This window comes from Poecilia latipinna, unplaced genomic scaffold (genome assembly GCF_001443285.1).
Source record: "Poecilia latipinna isolate Pla-1442-1.1 unplaced genomic scaffold, P_latipinna-1.0 Scaffold945, whole genome shotgun sequence".
NCBI classification, from domain to species: Eukaryota; Metazoa; Chordata; class Actinopteri; order Cyprinodontiformes; family Poeciliidae; genus Poecilia; species Poecilia latipinna.
Genome location: NW_015113561.1, coordinates 87,291 through 107,812, shown reverse-complemented (window position 1 = coordinate 107,812; position 20,522 = coordinate 87,291). Strand labels below are relative to the sequence as shown.

General features: G+C 40.9%; 1 protein-coding gene across 6 annotated transcripts in view; it reads left to right on the top strand.

Moving 5' to 3' along the window:
* Window positions 1-19,049, top strand: part of fgfr2 (fibroblast growth factor receptor 2) — a 63,883-nt gene extending 44,834 nt beyond the window's left edge. For 4 of the 6 annotated variants that reach the window (XM_015049398.1, XM_015049401.1, XM_015049400.1 and 1 more), the window contains 10 exons: window positions 2,131-2,330; window positions 3,687-3,826; window positions 7,209-7,330; window positions 8,196-8,306; window positions 8,402-8,592; window positions 9,128-9,250; window positions 10,908-10,978; window positions 14,428-14,565; window positions 15,034-15,139; window positions 17,437-19,049. In XM_015049398.1, coding sequence (XP_014904884.1) covers window positions 2,131-2,330; window positions 3,687-3,826; window positions 7,209-7,330; window positions 8,196-8,306; window positions 8,402-8,592; window positions 9,128-9,250; window positions 10,908-10,978; window positions 14,428-14,565; window positions 15,034-15,139; window positions 17,437-17,601 — 1,367 coding nt within the window. In that variant the 3' untranslated portion in view covers window positions 17,602-19,049. The remainder of the gene's footprint in view (window positions 1-2,130; window positions 2,331-3,686; window positions 3,827-7,208; window positions 7,331-8,195; window positions 8,307-8,401; window positions 8,593-9,127; window positions 9,251-10,907; window positions 10,979-14,427; window positions 14,566-15,033; window positions 15,140-17,436) is intronic. The other 2 variants (XM_015049397.1, XM_015049399.1) reach the window with 1 other exon arrangement.
* Window positions 19,050-20,522: the final 1,473 nt, after the last annotated feature.

Genomic DNA, 20,522 nt, shown 5'->3' with positions numbered 1-20,522 from the left:
TTTTACATCAATACACCACATTCGTTTGCTTTATTCACAAGTCATACAGAGATTTTGTTAATAATTGGTCCATTTTTTTTTTTTTACCGCTGAGACTTTTAGCCGATTTAGCTGTCAAATCATCATTGTTGCTCTACGATATCAAACTGTGTTTTCCGTCATAAGTTGTTTCTCCTAATTACTTGTTTTTTTGGCTCTAAAACGTGACCTATAGCTAATAATATGCTACACATGTGATGGCTGAAAATGAAGTTAGAATACTAATATACAATGAAATGGCTGCTGCAGTCAAATGCTTTCTCCTTCATTTGGCTCAGACCTAAAAAAAAAAAAAAAACAGCTGCAGCTGAAACTAATTATCATGGCTAATTGCTCCAGACTATCATTTGGAAAGAGTGGTTATGCATTTTTTATAAGATCTGTGTAACATCAACAGACATTTTACACTTTGAATGGACACAAAAGAACATTTCATTACTGGTTTTTGTCATAAAAAATGTTGATATGTGCACTTTAAGTCATTTGCTTTCGTGCAAGGCTAATCCTCTCCTTGGTCTCTTCCTTTGATCAGTGCAATACATAAGTGGGGAGCATATAATTTATGATATTTTGTGGGTTAGCAAGCTGTTGAAAACCCAGATGAGATAATAGTGTGGTTTGAAGAAGACTTATTGCAACTCCAAAACAAACTAGAGCTCCCATAGCAACTTAAGTGTCGCAATTCCAAAGGAGATGAGGATTTGTCTTCTCGCTTCTGATAGTCCTTTTAGACACCCAGTCACTACTTCTCATTGGTTCTGATTCTGCATGCTAATACAGACTGTATACATCTTTCTTGATATCTTTAAATTGTGCATTATTCCTTTTTCTCTGGCTCTGATACTTGACGTTTCTTTCAACAATGGTGGAAAGGTAAAGCTCAACGCTCATTTCATGTTGGCTTGACTTTCTTGATTATCAGAGCCAAACCTCTCTGCTTCGACACAGTGGATGACTCGTGTGTGATTAATTGCCAACATATTGCCCCTTTTTTTGTTTGATGTTGTTAAGAGCATCTTGTTTTACCTTCTCTTTATAATGGAAACATATAGAAACAATGTTATTCAAGCAATGAAAATGTCTTTGAAAACAATTTTGGCACATTCTGCAGGTTTGGGATTTAATCACTTAAGCATTTTTATACAACATTTGAATGACATTAAGAGATGCAAATAAGCATGTCAATTCATTTTTTAAATACGAAAATAAACATTACATATAATGCAATGACACAGCATTCCTTTAGTAAATTGCAGATGCATCTGCAGCTAAAAAAATACTTCTTACAGTGTACAGGGCTAATCTGTTGATATTATTTGGATTCTCTGATTAATATTTGAACAGCAAAAGATGCTTAATAGAAGATTTTCCTATACAGAATATACACTGGATGAAGCTGTAACTATGACACTTTACAAATTCTGGGTAGAATATATATACATTACATTATTTCTTCATTGCAAAATTGCTATTGAGCCTGTATACTTCATCAAATAAATCGTTTCAGCCGTAATAGCTATGTATTACCTATTAATAATCACTGCCATTAATGTAGTTTAAGAAGAAAAAAGTTTTCTCGTACCCCACCTTCAGCTCTACTTGGCTTGTGGCCTGTTTGGTTGCTGCGTTGCAAAGGAATCTTGTTTGTGGTCTGCAGGGATGAAACAGTCTCTTTTACACACGCTCAGCCCTTTTACTACAGGAAGTTCGGGTCATACAAGCCACAATAGAAGTGAAGCACGTATTGTTCAGACAACTGTGGGTGTGTTTTTGTGCTTGCGCTCGCGTGTCTCAAAGATTGACGCAGAGTGCAGACACATGCTGGCGCGCTCGTTCAGTCTGAGTCATGATTTCAAATCTGGTGTCACTGTCAAAGCCACCGAAGGCCTGCGAGACCCCACAGAAGCTAATAACCGTTGGCCGAAGGGGGAGTTGTGATGGTGCTACAAAGCGATTTGTTTAGTCGCCCGTCGGTGGTGATTACATTTACTCATGAGTCATCTTCGTAGTGTCTGTGTCTGCGTTTGCCTCCGTGTCTGGAAAACGCCTGCTCTAACCTCTGCCTGACCGTTGCTCCTTCATCTCTCTCAGCCCCAGAGAAATCTCCAGGACCCATCACCTCGTACTACTTGGAGATCGGAATATATTGCGCAGGCATGTTCCTCATTGCCTGCATGGTGGGCATTGTGGTGGTGTGCCGCATGAGGAACACAGCAAAGAAGCCTGACTTTGGCAGCCCACCGGCGGTCCACAAGCTGACCAAACAGATCCCTCTGCGCCGCCAGGTAACAGAAAGTAGATAAAGAGTTCTAAAGGCATCTAACACGTCTAGAGGAGACAACACACACCACTGATATTTGGCAAGGAAACACAGCTGATTATTTCATAAATGGCTTTGGGAACATAATTAACCTGAATTACTATTATTTTTGACCAAATGCATCTTTGTACAATCAACAAATACAAACAGTTTGCATTGATAATAACTCAACTGACTGCACTGGTGCATCTTAATAAATTTGAATATCTTGAAAAAGTTAAAGTTTTGTACTTTATACATTCATTACACACTCTGTTAATATAGATTATTTTTGTCTTTTAGCTGATGTAAACCTAAAATGTCGTTTCTTAGAACATATTTCGTTAAATCAATAAAATTTTGTTTCTTGTAGAAAATTTGCTTGTTTTGGCAATGATTGCGACTGGGCACATGCAGCCTAAGATCATTTTTTATTTAGTTATTTACTTATTTAGTTAGTTTATCCATTATAATTTCTTGTTTTAGCTCATTGAGGTTTCGAGATTTAGGCCTAATTATTAATAAAATGTGTTATTACTATTAATATTAAATAAATTGTGCTTTATCATAAAGAGGAAGATCAGAGACAGTAATAAAAGTAATTAATGTCTAAAAAAAAAAAAATAAAGACCCCCAGCCATTCTCGACATGTTGTGCAGAACATGTCTACATTTCTTTAAATATACGTTAAATCCATTTTTTTTAATTGGCAGAAAAAAAGATTTAAATATATCACTGCGTGTATAATGTATTTTAATCCATAAGGTTAACTTCTTGGATCGAATTATTGAAATAAGATAACTTTTCAGTGATCTGTTAATTTATTGAGATGTACTTGGATGACATACTGTGGAGGTATTTCAAGGGATCCACACCTAGATTCATTCAGAGGGCATGCATTTCTGTTCAAGTCAACACAGCTGCCGAAAACTGCAGCCAGACGTTTTTCCTTCCAAGTGTGGAACTTTCTTTAACCTCAAGGGAAACCAAAAGGTTCAGAGAGTGTTGGATTACTTTCTGTGGAGGAGACTGATTCCAGAGTCAAGGTAAGGTTAGGGTGCAGAGGGCGTCGCTTAACGCCCCAGGCTCACCAGCAATTAACACAAAATTCATCAAGAATTACTGTAGCTGCTCACCTTTTTAACGCAGATGAAATCAAATCTCTGCCTTGGAGAAACTTCACGACTAGTAAACATTCACTGTGAGACGCAGGCGTGATTGAATATTTAACAGGTTGTGCGGTGTAATTCATGCCTCAGGTTTCCAACTCCTCTAGTGATGCCTTGGAGCTTTAACTGGCCTACGAACCTAGATCACGGTGATCAGCCAATATCTTTTTTTCCCATAGGTGTCGGCAGATTCAAGCTCATCCATGAACTCAAACACCCCTCTGGTGCGAATCACAACGCGGCGGAGCTCTGCGCCCGACGAGCCGATCCCCGAGTACGACCTTCCAAAGGATCCTCTGTGGGAATTTGCCAGAGACAGGTAAGAGCTGCCTGTTAAAACTCACTGTTGTCGTTTCTGTTCTTTACTAAATGCAACATGTAACACGTTCCTAATTGTACGTCTTCTGCCTTCAAAGCCATAATTATGTAAATCACATTGAGTTTCTGCATAAAACATGAAACGGTAGAAAGTGCTGATCCACTACAGCTTTAATTTAAAAGTGGATGGTGCAGGTTGTTCTTAAACTCTATTAGCAGTAGAAGTAACAGATAAGAAGGGTGAAGACCAAAACAGACTTCTACTTTTAGGTTAAAGCAACTCCTGTCGCAAACACATTATCATTAAACGCATATTGAAAACAGATCAGAAGGTTTTTGCTCTCTTCTGTGAAAAATTTCTTATGATTTTTTTTTTTTACCTTAATATTAATTTTCACACACACAGTGGCACATAAGATACTGTAATGAATATGTTGAGATGTAAATGGCACACAGCAGAAGTAGCCTTGGTTCACAGTTTTCCTCTCCAGTTTGCAGAGGGAGTTATTGAAATATTCTGTAGTGCAACAACTGAAGTTTTGGATTTTTAGTGTTTGTTTCCATCACAGTTAGTCTGTTAGTTTTTACCTTGCAAAGATTTGTGCTGCAAAGTTCTTCTGATTACCACCAAGGACACCCACGGTGCCACCAGTTTTATTTTGCAACAGTGTCAATGAATTAAAATATGACTGAAAAGTTTAACAAAGTTTGTAGTAAATTATTACTTGAATATTATGTATAACATACACCAAGCATTTGAATGTTGCATAAGATAAATAAAATAAACTTTAACTGGCTTTCCTTCGCAATCCTCTCAAAGCTGCTCCCTTTTTCGACCACACTTTTTCCTTCCACTAAACTTTCCAGTTCTATGCTTGGAACTAACACTTTGCAAAATGAACTTTTGTGGGTTAAAGCTTGAAATATATCACTCTGTGTGTATGTAATGAATATAATGTATAAGTTTCAGGTTATTTTTACTTAATTTCTTGAATAAGTTAACTTTTAGATCATATTTAATCTAATGAAAGGCAGCTGTATCACTTTAGAAAGGATCTTCTAAACAGTGAAATCTGGAATCGGAGAGTGCAGGCACTACCTGTTTACGGCGTTTAGTGCTTTGAAACAGCTGCTAAATAATTTAAAAAATATTTTTCCATTTGGGGATTGACGTCCTGGTGAGATTAAAGCTTTTGATTCATCTGGTGTGAAACTTGCCCCATCATTAGGAGAGCAGCTAAACTTTTCTCCCTCTCTCCCTCACCGAAAGCCTCCGTATTGCACGCTTCTGTTCGTAGAGAGTGAAGTTGTGCTAATTAGTGGCTGGTATTCACAGCTTTCATCTGCATGTTTGGGCGAGGAGTGTTTGCTCTCTGTCATACCAGAGGAATTAGCTCAGCTGAGGTTTCAGTGTGTCAGTTGCGGCGATAAGCTTCGGGGTGGACTTAGTGAGTCTGTAAGAGTTAGAGAAGTTTAAAAACAAACTGAGGCTCTGCGTTTGAAAGAATAAGGGAAATTCCTGAAGCTTTTGTTAGAATGCCTGTAAAAGAAAAAACAAACAAAAAAAAAAGAAACCCTGGCTCATAAAATTTGAAATTGTTTATCAATAAAACCGCACTTCTGATGTAATGCTCGACTTTTTGTTTGCATGCCGGATTGATTAAATTTATGATTTTAATTCACGACCAAAACTAAATGGAGGCTGTTTTAACTTTGCAAAAAATAAATCTCGGTCTTCCTCTCTGTTTGGGTCTTTATGCCCTGCCTGTCATTCCAGTGCCTGAAGGATCATGTTGGGATTGTAAAATGCTGAGGAATGCTAACTTTTGCGGTTTAGGCTGAGGAAAAAAAATAACATCAATTATGTGTGGCCGGATGGACAGAATGCCTGCCATTGAGTGTGGCAAGTGTGAGTGGACAGATAGGGGATTGTGTTACTACCGCAGGGCGCCAGCCTCAGGCCTCTCGGCTTAGCGCTGCGCTGTGAATGTTTGGATAGCGTGGACAGTGGGCTTTATGAGGCGAGGGACCAACTTAGTTCAATCAAAATAAAAAGCATCAAGTTATACTGCGTGTTCAGGGGCCTGACCGGTGCTGCAGCTCTGAATAGTGGCAGGAGAACATGTAGTAAAGTTAAATATCAAACCCCATGGCATGGCTAACAATTAAAATATGCAGAAAATATTTCCACCTCTTAAGCGTTTATTTTACAATCAGCAACTTTCTTTTGTTTCACTGAGATCGTATGTAGCAGGCAGGTAACATGTAACATATGTAGAAATGATATATGGTTTTCAATGTGTTGTTTAACAAAGCAAATATAAAAAAGTGTGACATGCCTTTGCATTTAGCCCCCTTATGCTGACAGCCCTAAATAAATTGTCTTCACAAGTCACCTAATTAGTGAGTAGACTGAAAATAAACATAATAAATTCAGCTGTTCTTCAAAAGGCTTGTTGGAGAACATTAATGAACAAACAGGATCATCAAGACCAAGGAAGACAGAAGAGTTTGGAGAAAGTTGTGAAAAAGTTTAAAGCTGGTTTATTTTTTCAAAGCATTATCCCAAATTTTCAGCACCTCATAAAGAACGGAAAGAGTAGCCACAATCCTATGAAGGAAGAGAGCAGGTCAGAGTTATAGGGAGGACACTTCAGGTGGTGATAAATGCAGGACAATGCTGGAAGAAAAACCTGTTTGATGCCGCCGATGACTCGGGAGGATGGAGGAGGACGGAGGAGGGCGGAGCTTCACGAAACAGCCGAGTTCTAATGGATCGGTTTAAATCAAAGCATATTCATTCCCCTGTCAAAATCTAAGACCTTAAGCCAATTGAGAATTGATGTTTGCAGACTCTCAATCCAATCTGACTTACCTAGAGCTGCTTTGCAGTTCGCTGATAATGTAAAAAAAAAAAGAAAAAGAAAAGGTTCATCAGCAATTCTTAGTTGCAAAAGAAAGACAGAAATTCATCCATCACAGGCTAATATGTCAGGGCTGAGCTGCCTCCTTTGCAAAGACTTATAATTGTATACTGGAACATGCCAAGACAGGATAAATAGTTTACAAAAGAGCGGCTCAACTCAGGTTTATTAAGAGATTATCTCTGCCATGTGTGTCTTCTTACCTACTGTTCTGGCAAAAACTTCACCGAGCCAGAAAAGCACTCCCACAAACAGAATCTGATTGAAACACAGAAGGGATGAAAGATGGGTGTGGCTCTGTGCCTGGTTTCATTAACTATCTTGATCCCACACTTCTTCCTGCTTGTTTATATCTGCAGAGTGGGAGTCAGTGCAAGGCCTATTATGTGGACCATTTGAACTTATCAGCATCCAGTTGTTGTTTTTTTATTTTATTTTTTTTAACATATTTTCTTTTAGGTTGACCCTTGGCAAACCTCTGGGTGAAGGCTGCTTCGGTCAGGTTGTGATGGCCGAAGCTCTGGGCATCGATAAGGACAAACCCAAGGAGGCGGTCACTGTTGCAGTGAAGATGCTGAAAGGTGAGTGGATTTCTATGAGATTCTGCTGTGTGTTAACCATGAGTTAAAATACCACAGTTTCATTGTATCACAGTAATTAGAAGAAGATTTCATCGGGTTAAGGGCAGGACTGACTTATGGTATGCTCACTTCATTCTTAAACATGTGACTTGAGGTCAGGCCTCTGGGGTTAGAGTTACTCTGCTTCATTCTGTCTTGAAATGAGAACGTTTCTTTAGCTGATTCAGGTTGCAGCCGGGGGTTCAGCAAAGGTGCAAGGTGGAGCCTTAGGCTGGCGTTATTACTTGTTATTGGTGGCTGCTGACTGACGGCTTGAGGAAGGTGGGTCGGATTGGTAAGGGTTAGGGGCGGTCGCATACCTGACCCCAAAGCAGCAGTTGGGTAGCGCTCTGTCAGCATCTAAACAATGAGGCAAGTCACATTAAGAGAGTTGCTGTGATTAATGAAAGCAGGAGAAGGGGGCTGGACTGGTTTGGGGTTGCAGGGCACAGTAAGATTAGGTACAGCAGAGGTCCTGTGTACCTTCCTCCTCTGTAGAGGCCTTTTAACAGTGACTCAAGTTACTGTAATCGTACTGAAGAATGCACGCAATGCTGCATTGACTATCTTAGTGTATTGGTAAACTTCCTCTGTCTTCAATGAAGTTAATTTCCCACATCACTCTTCCTTTTACCTCTGAAAGCCTTTGTTACTCTATGTGAGGAGCTGTAACTTTAGCCAATGATGTCTGTCGTCCCGGTCTAATCACAATCACCTTCCAGACGGGTTTCTGTGGAACCGGACACACCCTTAGTTTAAAGTCAAACGGTTAAAGAGAGACGCTTGTTGTGTCTATTTTTCTGATTGTAAACTTCTCCGTTGTTAGACGATGCCACAGAAAAGGACCTTTCTGACCTGGTGTCAGAGATGGAAATGATGAAGATGATCGGCAAACACAAGAACATCATCAACCTCTTGGGAGCCTGCACACAAGACGGTGAGGGGACCGGTGTTTTAATTTAATATACATTACATACATTCTGTTCAAGATGGAGTTTGAACACCTATTTGTTGTGGCTTGTGCTTGTGCAGGTCCCCTATATGTGATAGTAGAGTATGCCTCCAAAGGCAACCTCAGAGAGTACCTCAGAGCCCGCCGTCCTCCCGGCATGGAGTACTCCTACGACATCGCCCGTGTCTCCGATGAACTGCTCACCTTCAAAGATCTCGTCTCCTGCACTTATCAGGTGGCACGGGGCATGGAGTACCTCGCATCTCAAAAGGTAAGGGGAGGACAGGCGAAACGTCCTACTTTCACATCAACCTTCCAGCCCCTGGCTGCTTGGATACATCTCTGTGCCAGTACTCAGTACTTAGGGTTTAACAACAGCATCCAGGAGGGTTTTATGTCGGAAGCTTGTTTGTGCGTCCCTGTGGGAACATGGTCCCCTGAAAACACTACTCATACCCCCTGCCCCAATCCCTGTATTGTCTCCCATTGCACGACAAAAGCCCCTCTGTGCAGAAGAATTGGGAGGTTCTCACAATGGGGGTACAGCCCTGTTGGCCAAATGCAGCCTCACGCTCTCTCTCACTGTTGGAATGTGACTGTCTGACACGCACACATACTTTGGTCTTTACATATTTACAGTATGCATGGCTATGTATGAATCATCTCCAGCCATGTTCTTGTGTGGGGTCGTGTATTTGTCCAAATAATTACGGACCTGACCCCTCTCCTGCTTTTACTTTCTTCCCTCGCTTCGACCATCCCATTTTTCTTCCTCTTACCTCATTTTTCCACTGTTTCCATCCCAGTGTATACACAGAGACCTGGCAGCCAGGAACGTCCTGGTCACAGAGAGTAACGTCATGAAGATCGCTGACTTCGGCCTGGCCAGGGACGTCCACAACATTGACTACTATAAAAAGACGACCAATGTAAGTTCTCACAACATGCATGCTGCACTCTGAAAGGTTTAGGTTGGTAGGTTATAGAGTGTTTTTTGCAAACAGTGTGAAATCCGCTCACATGGTTTCGGCTTTTCTCTGTGTTTTTCCCTCCCCTCGTCTTTCTGCTTCACCCCTTTTCCTCTGCTGGTGTCTTGGCAGAAGCTACAGGTTCCCAGGCAGGCTCTGAATGTAGTGCTTCTCCGGACCATGCCTAGTTTACCCCCTCAGTCTCTTGTTCTTTTGGTTTCATCAACATTTACACAATTAGCCCCAAAAGAGACACGGAGATAGAGAGTCGGGGGGGAGAGGAGAGAGTGAGCAGACTAAACATAACTGACATCTCCATAGTGGCCCAGTGGTGTCTTTCTTTCCCACCACAGAACAGCGCAGCCTGCACATCCTCATTTAATATGCATGACTGCCTTTTCACTGCATGCACGATCATGCTGAGAACTAGCTGACAACCACAACAGTATTTGACGATGATGATGGAGGTGAGCAGCGGGACAATAACCACGGCTCCAGCGATGATCTTTTAGGATCTGACTGAGCCATCAATTTTTACTTTTTATTGTTTGGTGCCACAAAATAAAACGTTTATAGAACGTTTGCTTTTGTTTTATAAACTGTATGTATTCGGCACCGCGAAGTTATTCAAACCATTTTATCGTGTTATAAACACAAAGATTAAATACAGTTTTATTGTAGATAAAAATCTAAAAGAGTCTCGTGTGTGTGTGTGTGTGTGTGTGTGTGTGTGTGTGTGTAGGTGTTCAACCCCTGTTAACCATGATATGCCTGATTAAAATGTAACCAATAACCCTGTCAGAAGTTGCCTAGTTATTAAACAGAGCCCACCTGTGTGTAATTTGATTTCAGTATAAATCCAGCTGTTCTCTGAATGAGAGATTTGTTAGAGAACACTAGTGAACAAACATGAAGACCAAGGAACACGGCCCACAGACCAGGGAGAAAGGTGTGGAGAATTTTAAAGCTACGTTTGATTATAAACCAATATTCCGAGCTTTGAACATCTGATCATTAATCAGAGAAGCAGTCAAAAGACCCGTAGTAACTCTGGAGCAGTTGCAGAGATCCAGAGCTCAGGTGGAAGAGCGGGTCAGCAGATGATTCAAGCTCCTTATGCACTCACGATTCCTGGCAGTAAAACATGACAAGATGAGAAAAACTTTAACTTTAGTGGACTATATGTATGAGTGGACTGTTCTTAATGTGAATAGTAATAAAGCTCTGTATGTAAGAACTGAACCTGATCCACTCTTTAAGGAAGTAAGTTAGTCAATTCAGCTCATGAAATTAGGTTTAGCATTAAGGTAATGCACACTTTGACCTTGCAAGAATGCTTAGCCTCTCGGCCCGTTTTAATGGCACACAGAGATAAACTCTCCTTTATCCGTGACCCTGTTTATCACCTCTGTTGCTTAAACAGCATAAACGCTCCGTTGGGAATTCCCCTCCCAGACAGGCGCTTCTTTTACATCCTTAATCCCGAGGCGCTTCTCACATTTCAGTCTGTTTTAGTGAATAATTGTAAAGATGCTGATGAGGCCTGGAATAAGGACTCCAAGGGCTGCTTATGGCTTGGTTTTCAGTTAACCTTCCTCCTCTGTGTTTGCGTTTTCAGGGTCGTCTCCCGGTTAAATGGATGGCTCCAGAGGCGCTCTTCGACCGGGTCTACACGCACCAGAGTGATGTGTGAGTACAAGGCTACAGACGAGCTAGTGTGGCGTGTGCGATCACTGCTCCTTGTTTGTGCAATCAGATTTAAGTGAGATGAAGTTTTTTTGTGCTATCTTGGATTTTTGGAATGGGGGGGGGGTTTCGGGTATTGGCTATAGGGAGCCGGTGTTGGCCAGTCTGTGGCAAAAGTGAGGATTTCACGCTAGACTTGTACCCAATGCTGTGTTACTAATCTGACTGGCTTCAAAGAGCCTGGAAGGAGCCCGAAGCCCACCAGAACCCCTCCTCTCCTCCTGCTTCTCCCGCTCAGCTCGGAAGTCTCCCCACCTTTTCGGGCCTCTACCCAAAGTCTGAACACAACAATGCTCTGGGCCTACATTCACTCTCACCCACCTCACCCCCCCGGTTCGCTCTCTTCTCCTCATTCAGCAAAACTCTGCACATGCTGCTGCTCATCGTTTTGGACTGGCTTCACCATCAAAATAACTCCCCCTCGTCCTCTTTTATCCCAGCATTCTTAGTTCCTTTCATCTGTTATGTGAATCGTTGACCCGTCTCTGTCTCTTCCTCATTTTATTTAAGATCAAGAGTATTCATTCTAAAAACAGAACAAAGCGAGAGCATCCCTCTATTTTTGGTGTTTGAGTCTCATGCGTCCTGACAGCGTCGTTTGAAGTTTCTGCTCCAGACACTGGCGGCAGAAAAGCGCATGTGGCAATTAGATAAATGCCTCGCATGCTGACCCTAGCGAAAGAAGGTTTTCGCTATGTGCACTTAAGCCAAACACCAGTAGCGTACAAAACATCTCAATTAACGCAGGGAAAGCGCTTTAAGTTGGTTTCCCTCTGCGGTCGTTGTGTGCACATAAAAGAATCTGTGTACACACACCGCGTCCTTCATGTTCGCCAATCAATAACGCAGGAGAGCTAAGGAGAAAGGGAGTGTGTGTGTGTGTGTGTGTGTGTTTGTATCCCTGCAGTGCTCTGTATTGGCTCACTCCTAATTACGATTCATCACTCACATTTAGTAATTGGCTTTTTGTGCGTGTGCGGGAGGAGGCGGAGCTGAATCAAACGGCACAAGGCACAGGCGATCTATACATGACATCAGATTAAATGAATACATGAATTGCAATGACACTCCCCCCTCTGCGGTTGTAACAAATGAGCTCAGCGGAGCAGCTCTGGAGAGTGTAGGTATGAGTGGAGGGTTGCAGAGAGCCAGACTTCAGCTTCACTGGAGCTTCACTGGTTTTATTGACCAATTTCCAACTTTCTTTTTTTTTTTTTAATGGAATTTTAACTAACATTAATTTTACTATTGTAAATATTATTAACAGCAATTAAAATATTTTTGTTAGCTATGAGCAATTATAAACTATTTGTTTGGAGAAGGGTGACGTCACATTGTGTGAGTTGCTGAGATGATATTTTAAGATGACATCTCACAGCATCTGAACTGTAAACCGGAGTCGATTCTTGTATTCCCTAGAGAACATTGATACTTGTCTTAACTCTTAAGATTTTCTAAAGAACGCCAACATTTACAAATTCAGCACACACCATGATAGAAGAACTTTGAATGCTCATAAAACAGAGCAACTGCTGTCATCCAGTGAACCTTCCTGTTCCAGAAGTGTAAAGCTCATTACGCCTTTTATGTTTTCTCTGACTTCCCAGGAGATGAAAATTGTAATGCTCTTCTTTCGGTAACCACTTCCACACCAAAGAGTGAAAGTGGTTAGTCTGACTTGTGCTGCATCCTTAAACAGCCAATTAAGTGTCAGCGGTGCAACAAAGGGTGTCCAAATTTAAAGACACCTCCAAATTCATCCCACATATGTGTCCTGATTTTACCCAGATTCAGAGGACGGGTCTAGTGTCTCAAGATTTTTGTCTTTGTAGCTGTAGCAGATGAAGAGGGAAACAGGACTTCTGTCGAGGCAAGGGCGGGAATAAATCTGAATAAAACAAATTTCACACATTCTCCTTTCAGCTCTTTACAGGCCAGATCCTTCGTCAGCCGAGCAGACCGAATGTTTTGGAGGCTGCAGTTCATGTTTCAGGCACACCCTTGAATCGTTTTTCTTAGTGCAGCCTGATAGCGCTTTGGTTTGGTCATGAACCAGAACAGGAAAATATTGGCCAACACCAGCCAATTTTAAAACTTAACTCTTCTTCCTTCAGTCACAACCTCTATACTAAAAGAGTGTTGTAGTTAGTGAGACCTATTATCACTTAGTCATGGTGCATTTACTGACTGACTGAGTAAAGAATGTATTTTCAAACTGACTGTCCAACAGTCTGGGCCGGCTGAGCTGTAAATTGGATTTTTGTTTCCACTCACTAGCCAAATTTGTGTGCATCTCTAGTAAGCCACCAATTTACATAATATAGTTTTATCATTCACATCTACATTGCCTTTAGGCAGCAATGAGAAAGTCCTGCAGGAGAAGCGTATGACGTAACATTATGACTTAAATGTGATGAGATATGGATGAGTCCTCAGTTCTAACCTTGTTTACACAGAGGCATTCATTAATTCAATGACTCGCATAAACATAATCTATGTTTGAAGCTGGCTGAAACACATAAGTGCTCTGCTGTCCTCTAAGGCAGTACGCCAGCTCAGCTAAGTAGCCCCCTGAGTTTGTGTGTTTATTTTTGTAAGTCATGGCTGCTTGCAGGTGGACACCATCTTGGACGGCTAAACAAGCTGACAAGTGCTGAGCGATGGTTACAAAGTGTCACAGAAAGGAGAGGCGAGTGTGTCAACAACGGCTGAGATGCAAAGCACTGATAGAGGAAAGAACAGACCTGGCCGGCTGACTGTGTAAACAGATGAAAGAAATGATAAATGCCCTACCTTCATGTCTTTGCAGACTTTTCTTGCTGAACCACTCATGTGCTCGGTATACTTGAAGTCTGTGGTAATGCACACTATGTTGCACAAAATAATGCATCTCTTGAGTTTGCATCAATAATGAAGCCGCTGAAGGAAGAGTTAGCATTTGAGAAGTGGAGCTCAACAACAGGAAGTTGAGGCAAGAAAGCAGTTAATAATTAGTAGTCATCACCTCCGCCTCTGGACGTCTTTTGTTGATTATTTCTCTTTTGTCTGCTGTGGGTGGTCCAGTGTTTGCTTTGGTTTGGTGCGACTGGACAATGCCAGGCTCTGTAACCAGCCAGCTGGGCACAAAAGGCGTCATTGAGATCAGAGTCGAGCAGCACTGCCAGCGGCTTTGCACCACAAGTCACTAGAGGACAGAAAGTGGGCACTGACACCACTGATGTTACTGTGTTGCATTTCCTCTGTCCATTAATCAGCTGAAAGGATGAAAATCATCTGCCAAGTGGTCCCAATGCTCCCTTATAATGGATTCTCTTTGGATTTTGCATACAAATCTCACCTTTCCACATCTTTTCTGCAAATAAAGCATGTATATTTCCTGTTTTCCCCACTAGCTGGTCATTTGGGGTGCTGATGTGGGAGATCTTCACCCTAGGGGGGTCACCCTACCCCGGCATTCCCGTAGAAGAACTCTTCAAGCTGCTCAAAGAGGGACATCGCATGGACAAGCCTGGAAACTGCACCAATGAGCTGTAAGTTTAACACTTTTCACTAACATCCAAATCTTTTCCAACCAATCCATATTCTGAATTAGCATTAATTGTTGCCTTGGGACTCTGTGAGAGACTCGTTTGCATATGAAAAATGCCTCTGAGACTCTGTCAGGCATCTGTACAACTGGGATCATTTACCAACAGTGTCTCAATTCTCAATAATTTGCATTCAGAAATCACCTAAATAGTTCAACATAAACTTCACAATAAAACATTATTATGAGGTTGCTGCCAAACTGTTTTACTCATAGGAAGCTGAAAAGTGACATACTTTTGGTGCAACCCCTCTTTACTTTGATCCACCTAAATAAAATGCAGTCTCAGAACTTGCATTCAGAAATGACTAGCCCAACACAAATTGACCACCAACACAAAGTAGGGAAAAAGTACCGGTGTTATCGTTCCATTGTGTACTCCTCATGAAAACGATATCTTCTCCTCACTCAGGTACATGATGATGAAGGACTGCTGGCACGCCATCCCCTCGCAGAGACCGACCTTCAAGCAGCTAGTGGAGGACCTGGATCGAATCCTCACCCTGAACACGAATGAGGTGAGTGTAGCCGGTTTTCACACCTCTCCAGAACCTCCTCTGTTAACTCATTCGCTTTGGGTGGTCACAATTCATGCCTCATGCACCTTCCTTCCAAACAGACATTTAATTGTGATGAAACACCAAAATATGATACACGCAGGACCATGCCAGGTTTGGGCTGAGCACTGCCAGAAAGTTTATGGAGCCTGGTTGACATGAGGCCCATTGCTGAGAAATGACTGGATGATCCGATCGCTGCTCAGCATAGCTGCTGCAGTCCAGTCGTCACATTGATGCCTCGTTGCCTTTTTTCCATTCCCTTCTTTGTCTCCCTAAAAAAGAGGCCGCCAATAGAGAGCTGTCAAGATGTGTCTGCTCCGGAGTCAGACCCTCGCGTATTTACGCCAAAAATCCCCAACTATGAGTTCGAACTTTTCAAATGTAATAAAGCTCCCCTTTCTTGCCCCTTTTTCTCCCCCCTTCCTTCACCTCTACCCCAAACCGCTGGCAGATGTGGAGATCTTTAGTAATATGAGCCTTTTCGTGTTGAGCTGGGAAAATGGAAGCCAGTGCTCTTTTTTCTGCAAAACCCCAAAAACTCTTCATCCACACAGCGAGACCCAGTAACAGCCATTAAAGACAAGCAGAGGGGAAAAAAGGGGGCCTCAACAGACACAAACATCTTCACAAGACTGGACTGAGTCAAAAATTAATAACAGGATTTCTGGAGGTTTTCATCTTTCCTTTTTCATGGCGGTTAGCTGAGCTCTGCCAGCTTCTTGATTCTTTTTCAAACCATCTCCTGTTGTTTATGTCAAGCTTTTCAGGGCCAGGTTTCAGATCTGTTTTGACTGAAGTTATGGGAGAGGATGCAGTAGAGGGCCAGTATATTGTTCCTCAGTTTCCAAGAGAATTCAGGGAAATTATATTTTGCTACGACCACTAACGTATTCCCATACGTTGTTTTTTCTGATTGACTAGGACAGAGTATTGCTAAATAGTGAAGTGGAAGGAAAATAAGATGTGGTTTTCAGCCAAATATGAATCTGAAAATGCTTTTGTAGTCAGCCTGCATGAGTTCTCTGAGCAATTTCAGCTACAAATCTTTTTGGGTAACATCACACTCAAAGTATGAATTTTTTTTGCCCTTCTTCTTTGCCAAATAGCTAAAATTCAATAGGATTTGATGAAGAGCCTCTGCGAACATCAATTTTTAACTTGTCTGAGTTCAAATTAAATATTTGGACTTTGACTTGGCCTTTTTTTAAAACACATTTATATTCAATCAGAACTATTCTGTTGAATTATGCACTGTATGCATGGTCTCGAATTCAATCTCAACTATCAATTTAAAACTCAAGTTTCAAATTCCATTTTAAAAAATTCCAGACGTTCAGCCTTCCCTGCAAAACTTTGGAAAAAATTCTGATCCTAAAACTTACTAGATGCCTGTTTCTGCTTCTTTAGGAGATGAAAATTAAAATATTTTTGGTAGTTATCCACTAACAGCTTCTTTGTTACGGAAAATTACATACATAGTTTACAATCTTTGGCTTGAAAACAGCTGGCCGAGTCCCATTATGTTGCGATCCTAAAGCATGATGCTACTGCCACCATTTTTGATAGTATATGTTCAGGCAGGGATTCTGCTTCACCTTGTTCTCCGTGTCTCTGCCAAAAAGGTTAACATTTATGCAAACTGACCAGATCACTTCCTTCCATAAATGACTAATGGTTACCCTGTGAACAGACTCTCCCACCTGAGTTGTGGATTTTTGCAGCTCCCTCAGAGCTAATAAGTTCTTTGGCTGCCTCTTGTTTTCATGTTCTGCTTGTCCTGCCTGTCAGTTCAGGTTCATGTCTTGGTTGGCTCACAGTTGTTCCACATACACTGCCAGTTTTGCTCTCAACATCCAGCCCATCTTGAACTGCTCTGCTGAGCGATCAGGTCAACTTTCTTTCCTTCTTAGCTCTGCTGGATCAGACAGCAGCCCGAGATTCGATTTATTACCTATTATTTCTACAAATATTTTCATGTAGTATCCAGTTGAAGATTATTTTTCTTTTCCATTTTTTATATCCTCCCTGGGTGATTTGGTATGGTTCAGATAAATATCATTATGAAGGTGATACTGTTCTCAACCCCACCCTTTTTCCAGTCCTCCTCTGGAAAGTCCCGGGTCTTGCTGACCCGGTTTCAGCTCTCAATTTATTTTCTCCTGTTTGCTTTTGATCCTGTGCCACTTTTTTATTGTTTATCCAAATGTAGATTTTTTGTTTCTAACACTCCTTTTCTCCTCTATCTGCGTCCTCAGGAATATCTGGACCTGTGTGCTCCTACGGAGCAGTATTCCCCCAGCTTCCCTGACACTCGCAGCTCCTGCTCCTCCGGCGACGACTCCGTGTTCTCCCACGATCCCTTGCCGGACGAGCCCTGCCTCCCCAAGTACCAGCACATCAACGGGAACGCCAAGAGATGAGCCTCTGCCGGCTCGGACCCTGAGCCAACTCTTGGCCTGCCCCAACCTCACAGTCACTGAACACACGTAGCACAGACACCTTCTCTGAAACAGACCCGATCGGGGACTAGCACTGCCACACACCAACTCAGAACACTTGAGGTCTTAACGGAGGGGACGGAGCGCGTTACGGAAGCTCCTTCGTACTGACTGGACGAGCTGACATTCCCTGAGGCCTCCTCTTCCTCTCTCGTGTAAACACGCAGCTTTTTCTCATCTTTCGGTTCTCATCTTCCTACCCAGAAGCTCCACAGCGCTGCTTGCTTGGTGATCAAGTAGCGGTGGCTGGCATTCCAAGACTTGTTTACTCCTGGAGGAATGTAAGGACTGGTATGAACGAAAAAATAAACAAAGGAAGAAGAAAACATAAAGCTAGAAGACGAATAGGAAAAAAGGGACTCGCATATGGAGCACCGACTAACAAAACAGGAATACGAGGAGAGCAAATATAAAAACTTTTCTTGTTAATTTTGTAATATTGGTGCATCATTTTTTTTTCCAGTTCTCTAGATAAACATCCCTGATTATTCTGGAGGAGGAATCCACAATGTAATGAAAAGTGCTGGCTATATTTGTAAATATATTCAAATATGTATAAAAATATATTATATATTTACTATGAATTATTTTTTGTATGGACTTGGAAACAACCCCCACCTCCACACCCTGCTCCCATTTATGAGGCAGGTTATGCTGACAAGATGTCCTATGTTTCTCCTCACACACCTTCTGTTAAACACACACACACTTTCTCAGTAACACAGTTAAGTATTGGCTTTCAGGGACTGCGCTAGTATGTTAATTTATTGAGTTACATATTTTAAAAAAAATGAATCAAAAAAGTACAAAAAAAAAAAAAAAAAAGATGGGGGAAATTTTTACATTAATGCTGATGATATGGAATAATCCGTTAAATGTATGGTAATTTAAAAATAATCCTTCAGCAGTTAACAGAAAGGTTCTATTTTTAGAAGTTTGGAGAGATCCAGCTTTTGTAAGTTTTATACATGAATGTGAATATTAAGTTAAAAAATTTTAAAAACTGTACATTTTATAGTCATCTAATCCTTTTCGTATTTAGATATTGATGCCATTTCTATCCTCTTTTTGTTTTGTTTGTTTAGTTTTTTTTTTGTTGTTTTTTTTTGCCGCGGTTTGAGATATGAAATTCTTTGGATATTTATATATAAGTAAAAGACATAATAATTTGAAAATGTCTACGTGCAATCTGCTTCCTCATTTGAAACAAAGATAAACTCAAAATTCCCAGGACAAAATTGAAATATGAAAAACAAAGTATTAAAACAAGTGTTTTTTTTGTTTTTGTTTTCTACTGGACCAACATTAAGATGCTGTTTTTCAGGCATTCATGCTGCATTTGCAAAGAATAAATGTTGAAAATATACCTACCTGTGCTTGTCTCAGATTATGAGTTTCGCCTGTTTCCAGCGACATTTCTTTCTGTACACGTGCCAAAAAGGTACACCCCATGTTATTACTGAACAGTACATTCTGGTTTCACTTCATGTTTTAGGCTCCAAGAACTTGGACAAATCTGCGAAGGAGCTATAAGTGAACACATCTGGATTGCCCAGATTGAAAACAAAACTGCAAAGCTCAGCACAGATGTAGATTGAATCCACTTAAATTGATGTTTAATTCATGGCATGATGTCGAAGCAATTCCATTAATGAAAAAGGAAACTTGTAATTGTAATGATGGTCCCGCTTTGCGTTGCGATCTGTCTGAGGGATCAGTCAAAAACGGTTTGTTGGCCCTCCTAATATGTTCATGGATGGGCTCATTGATCTCCTCTTATCGGGACAGATTCAATTCAGCAGAGCGAACGGCTGATTTACCTGATTTGATCTAAGTTAATCACAGCAGATCTGGTATCGGGTTTCATTAGCAGCAGTAAATGTGGCTGTGCTCTGTTTTAGTGGCTGCTTGTCTGCCCTGCACAATATTACACATGTGGCAGATAGAAGAAATAGAAACTTTATTGTCCCTCAAAGGGGGAATTCAGGAATACATGAGTGTGTGACATTATTAAGCATTAACATCTGACACACAATACCTATGGGATGTTTATTAAAAAGTACAATATGTTAAAAATATAAAAAGTAGATTATGCTGCTGCAGAGGATGTCATGGCTGATTTTACGTGCAAGTAACAATGCAAACATTTCCAACTTAGACACTCAAAATTGTGCATAAACACATATAATATATCTAGGCCTATTTGTTAGACTTGACATATTATTTCATGTTTATGCCTATGGGGAAAGCTTAGTTATTAATATATTTTTTAAAATATTTACTTGTATTTTTGTGATTTACTCTTATTTAGTTTTAGAATGACTTCTTACCCACTAGTTGTGACAATCAGAAACCAAAAACCTTGCTTTTTCTTTCCTAAATATCCAGATCTGAGGTTTATTACTATTTTTGGTTGCCCATTTAATGATAAAATTAAAACTCATCTTCCCTAATAATTTTTCAAAAAGTCCATTATTAAAAACATGAAATAAATTCTAAATAAATAGTGACATATATATATATTTGCCTGTCTCACCTCCTGTCAGAAACGTCTTGGGTAAATCATTTAAAACCTCAATCAGCTGGGGGCATGATTATGTCTGTGTTTAGCTGTAGAATGAAGCATTTCTAACTAAAATTGCTGGCTACAGAGTCTGAAACATCAATAAGTCAGTAAAGTGACTGAAATTCCCTTTGTGGTTGAACATAAATCTCTGTATTTAATTTCATAGCTATTTGACCAAACTCTGTGTCAGTCCAAACCACAGGAGTCCATACAGAAGAGCTGGATGTTCACTTTCAATCACTTTGTAAATTGTGATTGTCTATAGCTAATGTTTTTG